The 7609-nt window shown below is 37.9% G+C and overlaps 1 protein-coding gene and 1 pseudogene across 1 annotated transcript; both read left to right on the plus strand.

Annotated features, from left to right (window-relative positions):
• Nucleotides 1-249: 249 nt before the first annotated feature.
• On the plus strand, nucleotides 250-2239 carry LOC113285316 (annotated as a pseudogene).
• A 995-nt stretch (nucleotides 2240-3234) lies between these two features.
• On the plus strand, nucleotides 3235-5309 carry LOC113286537 (L-type lectin-domain containing receptor kinase IX.1-like). The gene has a single exon (XM_026535126.1). The coding sequence runs from the start codon at nucleotides 3235-3237 to the stop codon at nucleotides 5104-5106; it is 1872 nt and encodes a 623-aa protein (XP_026390911.1). The 3' UTR covers nucleotides 5107-5309.
• Nucleotides 5310-7609: the final 2300 nt, after the last annotated feature.

The raw sequence follows: 7609 nt of genomic DNA on the forward strand, positions 1-7609 counted from the left end.
TTTAAGAAACTATTTCTTGGCTTAATCACTATACTATAACCTTAAAGGATTAGTATAACGCAGATGTGGGTAGCACGCAATGTCATTAGATATTGCTGATGAAAAAAAATAATATATCAAACAATTGCCGGCAAAGTTTCTCGTCCTATCTTTTGGCAATGTAGTTAAGTTGTCATTTTACGTCCAGACTATAATGCTTATAAATAAATAGAGACAGCAAGTTAGATTCCTCAGAAGAAATCGCTCTGATCTGGTTTTCAATTGCTTTAGCATTCATTTCTCTCTTTCCCATCTCTTCCAAATCTCCCATGTTCTTGCAGACTCCATTCCCATGTCATTATACAAAAACTTCCATAACTCTTTCTTTATTCTACTCTTCTTTCTCGTTCCTACAATAAACTCAATCTACTTTAACATACCTCGGTTTGAACCCCAGGCCAGTGACATCATACTGGAAGGTGATGCCGCGGCTTCCATAGGTACTATTGAATTGATCAACAAATACAACTACAATTGTCGTGCTGGTCGATCTACTTATGCCAACCAGGTCCCTCTGTCGGATTCCGCCACTGGAGAAGTCACACACTTCTCCACTCATTTCACCTTTTCCATTCAAAAAACAACACCATCCTATGGTGCTGGCCTCTCCTTCTTTATGGCTCCTGTTGGTTATCCAATCCCTCCGAATTCACCTGGTGGTTTTCTGGGCCTTTTTAATTCATTTCCAAATCCTGAATGGGATCCAGAGTTTCAGCATGTGGGGATTAATAATAATTCCATCAAGTCTGCTGTTTTTGTTCCTTGGAATGCTACCTTACATAGTTAGGAAGTTGGTAACGTGTGGATCACTTATAATGCTACTACTAAGAATCTTAGTGTTTATTGGACATATGATAAGAATCCTGTTTATCGAGGAGAATCTCTTCTTTCATACCAAGTTGATTTGAAGCAGATGTTGCCAGAAAGTGTTACAGTAGGATTCTCTGTTGCTACCGGTATGACTAGTGGGCGGCATATCCTTTTGTCATGGGATTTCAATTCAACTTTGGTAATTCAGGAAAAAGAAGTACCAGATGGAAAGCCAAATGAAAAGCCAATTGTCAAATTGATAGTTGGATTGTCTGTGTCCAGAACTGTTTTGGTAGGATGTGTTCTTGCTTTAGTTCTGGTATGGCTGATGACGTCGAGAAGACGAAGAGTTAGAAAACAGAAACAGAAAGTTAACTTCACCTCTGACTTTGAAAGAGGGGCTGGTCCAAGGAGGTTCTTGCTTAGAGAACTAGTTTCAGCTACAAACAACTTTTCAGAGGAAAGAAAACTAGGAGAAGATGGATTCGGAGGCGTATATAGGGGATTTATAAATGAAACGGGTTTGGAAATTGCTGTAAAGAAGATCTCTAGTGGATCTAGACAGGGTCAGAAAGAGTACATAACTGAGGTCAGGATTATCGGTCGATTGAGACGCTGGAATTTGGTGCAGCTCATTGGTTGGTGTCATGAAAGTGGTGAGTTTTTACTTGTTTATGAATTGATGCCTAATGGTAGTCTAGATTCTCACCTGTTCGGCCGAAGAAGCCCCCTTATGTGGGCTGTCAGATACAAAATAGCTCTTGGGTTAGCCTCTGCACTGCTCTACCTTCATGAAGAAGGAGAGCAATGCGTAGTCCATCGCGATATCAAATCAAGCAACATAATGTTGGATTCAAATTTCAATGTAAAGCTCGGTGATTTTGGTCTAGCTCGGCTCATGGATCATGGACTAGGTCTGCAATCAACAGGGTTAGCTGGGACATTAGGCTATTTAGCACCAGAATACGTAAACACAGGCAAGGCTAGTAAAGAATCTGATGTCTTTAGCTTTGGTGTAGTGGCTTTAGAAATTGCTTGTGGGAGAAAATCAGTTGATTGTATGGAAGAAGTTTCTGACGTAGGATTAGTAGAGTGGGTTTGGGATCTATATGGGAGAGATGCAGTTTTGGCTGCAATAGACCATAAACTAAACCTGGAATTCGATGTAAACCAAGCCGAACGTTTGATGGTTGTTGGGTTATGGTGTGCACACACAGATCGAAGTTTTAGACCTTCGATTAGACAAGCAATTCAGGCACTTAATATGGAAGCAAGTATTCCAACTCTCCCTACAAAAATGCCGGTGCCTACATATCATGTACCTGAACTAGATATTATTTCTAGTGAACGAAATTCTATTACTGCTGCAAGCATCAACATAGGTCGATAAACATAGACAAACTTTCAGCTTGTTGGGTACACTTATAAAATGTTGTTATTGAACCTTCATTTGCTTGTTATGTTATCAATTTTTTTTTTATTGGTTGTGTACTTTTCAATAATGTTATGCCATTTTTTTGTGGTGAACTTGTCCATTGCTGTGTTCTTCAGGATGATTATAATGCAATTTCATCTACTGCTTGCATAGTCCAACTTGTTCGCGTTACTTGATTTCTTGATTAATCGGTGTATAATGTATGCAAAGTATGCCATAATTCATATGTTGGTTAGGATGCTCAAGTTAAAACTGTTTGTTGCTCTATCACTTGGACATTTTTGTTATGAAGGCCCCTTAACTTGTCAACCATATCCCAGTTGGATGAGACTGGATCAAGTCTTTTCTGCATCGGCATATGACATAATCTAAGTTAGCTAGGTGCAGATAAAAACTAGGAACTAGTTGCAGAGATGTTTTGACAGAAGCCTGTAATGACATTTTTTTCATCCAAGTAGACATTGATTAGAAAGTTTTACAGTAACTAATTGCAACTACAAAACATAAACAATCCAGAGGTCAAGAATGGCTGATAGTGTTGGCACACGGTCAATGGTTCCACTGACATCATTTACCTGACGAATTTTAGGGGTATGCAAAGACAAGGTCAGCTTAATGCTGTCAATGGAACTGGCCTAATTAGTATTTTATTATAATTGGGGATGTTATTACAACGAGTTCAATGTAAGTGGTAGAGCACATTGATGGTTGAAGTGAGCAAATTCTTTTCTGACTTATTTGTGAAGAAGATTTCAAGGAAATTGAATTACAAGTTGTTGTTTAATATTGTTTTCAGCTTGATATTTTGTTCTTAAATCAACTGTCCACAACTTACAAGTAGAAGTGTATTCTTCAGCTGTACTATTTGATTTCAGCTTGCATTCTTTCAAAGTTGTTCTTCCTTCTTTTTATTATATTCAACACGATCTTCTTACTTGAAATTCATACCCATGGCGTTATACTACACTGTATTGATTCCTTCTGTCTTCTTCTTTCTTTGCATTTCCACTGTAAATTCAGTTTCTTTCAACATCTCTAGCTTCAAACCTGGTAATAAGGATGTTAATTTGTTTGGTACATCAAATTACTCCAGGGGAAACATTGAGTTGACTAACCCCATTTCTGACCAATGTATTGGATGGGCTACCTACAAAGAGCATGTGCCTCTTTGGCACTCTGGAAATCTCTTTGATTTCACCACTCATTTCACCTTTTCAATTAACGGTCAGGACCTCTACCATGGTGAAGGTATTGCATTCTTTCTTGCTCCAGTCGGCTTTCATATTCCACTTAATTCACCAGCTAAACATCTTGGTCTTTTTAATGAAACAACATATAATTCGCCATCACTGAACCAGATTATCGCTGTTGAATTTGATACTCATCATGAGAATGAAAATTGGGATGTTCAACATGATCATGTTGGGATTGACCATAATTCCCTTATTTCGGTTGTTAATACCACTTGGAATTTTACTTTAGGTGAAACTTATCATGCTTGGATTACTTATAACTCCACCACTAAGAACCTCAGTGTGTACTGGACTTATGAAAATAACACAATTTTTCGAGGAGATTCTCTTCTTTCTTACCTGATCGATTTGAAGGAGGTTCTACCGCAAAACGTTATGGTTGGATTCTCTGCTTCTTCTGGTTTTGTTAATGGGACACATACTCTTCTATCGTGGGAGTTCAATTCAAGTTTAGCAGCCAAGAAGAAAGAAATAAACAAAAAATTGGTGGTTGGATTGACAGTTCCAGGTGCTCTTATTTTGATCTTTGGTATTGGTGTAGCATTGATTATGTTGAAAAAGCCGAAGGATAAGAAACCAGCGATTTTAATACCAGCTGGGCCAAGAAGCTTCTCTTACAAAAATCTAGTTTCAGCTACAAACAACTTCTGTCAGGAAAGGAAATTAGGAGAAGGTGGTTTCGGAGGTGTTTACCAGGGCAGGTTGAATGATTCAGATCAGCCAGTTGCTGTCAAGAAATTCACAAGGGGATCTAGTCAAGGTACAAAAGAATACATAAATGAAGTCACGATCATAAGCCAGCTGAGTCACCGTAATTTGCTGCAACTGATCGGTTGGTGCCATGAGAAAAAGGAGCTTATTCTTGTTTACGAGTTGATGCCAAATGGGAGCTTAGATTCATATCTATCTGGCAAAAGAAATCATCTGGTTTGGGCTATAAGATACAAAGTAGCTCTCGGGTTGGCGAATGCACTGTTATACCTCCATGAAGAGTGGGGGAAGTGTGTCCTACATCGTGATATCAAGTCGAGCAATGTGCTGCTGGATTCAAACTTCGACCCCAAACTTGGCGACTTTGGTTTGGCACGGTTCATGGACCATGATCGCTTCTCTCAATCCACTGGTTTGGCTGGAACTTTCGGATACTTGGCACCGGAATACATCAGCACCGGGAGGCCTAGCAAAGACTCTGACGTATTTAGCTTTGGAGTAGTGGCTTTAGAAATTGTTTGTGGGAGAAAATCATTCGTTTCTTTTGGCGAAATATCCCAAATGGGATTGGTAGAGTTAGTTTGGGATCTCTACGGAAAAGGAAAACTCTCGGCTGCAGTAGACAAGAAACTAGGTAATGATTTCGATAGCGAAGAAGCAGAACGTTTGATGATTCTCGGGCTATGGTGTGCACATCCTGATCGCAGTTTCAGACCTTCAATAAGGCAAGCAATCCAAGTGCTGAATAAGGAGTTAAGTTTACCAATTCTTCCACCAAAGATGCCTGTTCCCTTGTACCATGTACCCGAAATTGTTCTTGCCTCATACAGTACAAGTCTTGACGACATTGGCCGGTAACTGTTACCATATGCAGAAGATACATACACTGCTTGTCCCAGTCTCTAGCTTAATAAAATATGTATTCTGCACACAAAGATATTAGTACTGTTTTTGTAGTTTACTAGATTTGTGCCCGTGCTATGCACGGGACTTCGCCCCGCCATATGATGATACATTTTTGATTAGGTGTGCGCGGGGCGAAGCCCCATGACTGATGCTAGATGGACAAAAAAATATGAAATTTATTTATTTTTTTCTTTTATTTTCGCAGAAAATGTGTGAAATATATGATTTTTTTTCCTTTATGTATCAATTTGGAATAAAAAAGAATCCTAATATATTATGTAATTGATTTTTAAATCCTGGCTAAATTGAGGCTTATAGGGGCTAATTGTGGCCTATGAATTACTTCAACCAACCTAAAGAGGAGGATATGGGGTGTCTAGATAATGGTAAAAATACTAAATTAACCTTTAACAAAACCTTAATTATTCTAATACAAATACAAATATAAAATCATAATCATTTCATCGACAAATACAAAATCATTAATAAAAACCCAAGTTTTCAATTTCTATCAAAATCAAAACTAAAACCTAATCAATAACAAACAACAATTGAAATCTAGTATTTTTTGGGTTTCGGGATAAAACACAAAAACAAACAATTCAAGTGATTGAGTTGAATCCCTTTAATCTATTCCTTCTAAGAGGTACTCTATGATGATTAACCTCTAAATCTTTAAAATTCACTTATCAAAATTTCGGAAAATCAACCTAGATACGGTTTATGTGTGCACCAAATTAATCCGATTGTTGTCGATGTTAGAAGCAGTCGGTTTATATTGTATACCTACATACACCGATTTTGGGTTGATTTGATGAACATCAACCATAATCGGTTTAAGTCAATGTACACATAAACCGATTCTGGATTTGTAGAGAAATCCGGAATCAGATTTTTAGTGCATCTATTTAGTCCGATTATTGAGTTAAAAATTATCTCTTCTTCTGTAATCTTTTGTCCCAAAAATCGGATTACATTATCGTCCATAAAGACCGATTCTGTAAGAATCCCAAAAATGTTTTGTTCAGAATCGGTTTATAATAGTTCCTTTGTAAAACGATTATTGCTTGAGTTCAGAATCTGTGTATAACAGTTGTGGTATAAACCGATTATGTTACAAATTTCATGATTCCAGCATACCAAAAAAAAGATAAATCACATTAAGCTTGGTTCGATTTGCAACATACAATATATGAAAGCGACAAAATATAAGCATCCGATAATTCAAGATCTTAACAAAAGGAAAATACTCATTCCAACAGTTGGAGACCATTCGTTTGATCCGGATCGACTAACTCTTCCCAACGCCTCATGTTGGGCTCATATTTTTCTAGCCATTTTTTAGTGAGCTCTGAGTCATGATGAAACTTACACAGTGGTGGTAATGGACAATCTTCACGTAGCCAGAGTCCGATATAATTTATGTTCTTATGGTTGAATAAAACAATTCTCCGATCCTTAAGCGATTCATCCCAAATGGTATACTTGGGGGCGTATGTATAATATGCTTTCTGACCAAATAAATGAACGACTCAAGTAAATGTTTTCGCCAGAGAATGACCACATAGAGGCATGGTCATCCAATACTCTTGGGTAATTGGTCCATTCCCCTTTGGCCCTTGAACACTAGCAACCATTTCATCAAATCTCACTTCTTTATCCTTTCTTGAACCTTCCTTCATCATCGAAATGTAAAAATACTTGTCTTATTGTAGGCGTAAGGCAATTTTATTTCTAAAATACTGACATTGGGTTAGCTTCTCATCGTCCGCCAAACTTATATGACCTATTTGTTCTTGCGCAACGTGGTAACCATAATTCCCATCCGCATCCACATCGCCGGTAGATAAAACATACGGCTTAATGAATTCATGAAGTTTCGAATAAAATTCGTTCATCCCTAGGCGTGCTTCCATCACCAAGAGAGGCCCTTAAAGTCACCATAGATCCCATTTGTCTTGCTTGTCCCTTCCATGCACGTATCCTTGATTCTCCTGTTGTACTCGCTTGACTCTCTTGAGAAGGAACGATTAGATCGTTTGGCTCATCGTTTATTGTTGGTGCTTGACTTGCTTGAGAAAGAGCAATTAGATCATTTGAAAGGACCGTATGTGTGCTACTTTTCTCGCTTTCTTCCTTCGTTGGTCGACCCCTTTTCCTCTTAGCCGGTGACTCTTCATTCTCAATTTGTGAAGGAACATTTGAACATTTGTCTTGACTTGTACGCTACTTGTCCCGCTTTCTCCCTTCTTTGGTCGACCCATCTTCTTTGGAACTTGCTGATGAGTGCCAAATATTGTATATATCTATCCCTTTTTGTTGGCATTTAACTCATCTTTTGTGCATTAATTCTACATTTTATCCCATATTCTGTATTTTCATTGTTTTCAAGAATAAATATTTTTCTTACTTAATTTTGCATTTTTAGGTAATAAATAAAGTCTGGATGACTTGC

This window comes from Papaver somniferum, chromosome 6, assembly GCF_003573695.1.
Source record: "Papaver somniferum cultivar HN1 chromosome 6, ASM357369v1, whole genome shotgun sequence".
Classification (NCBI taxonomy): domain Eukaryota; kingdom Viridiplantae; phylum Streptophyta; class Magnoliopsida; order Ranunculales; family Papaveraceae; genus Papaver; species Papaver somniferum.

Excerpts from the sequence above, each read along its gene's own strand:
- LOC113286537 (XM_026535126.1), top strand. The coding sequence starts at position 3,235 with ATGGCGTTATACTACACTGTATTGATTCCTTCTGTCTTCTTCTTTCTT.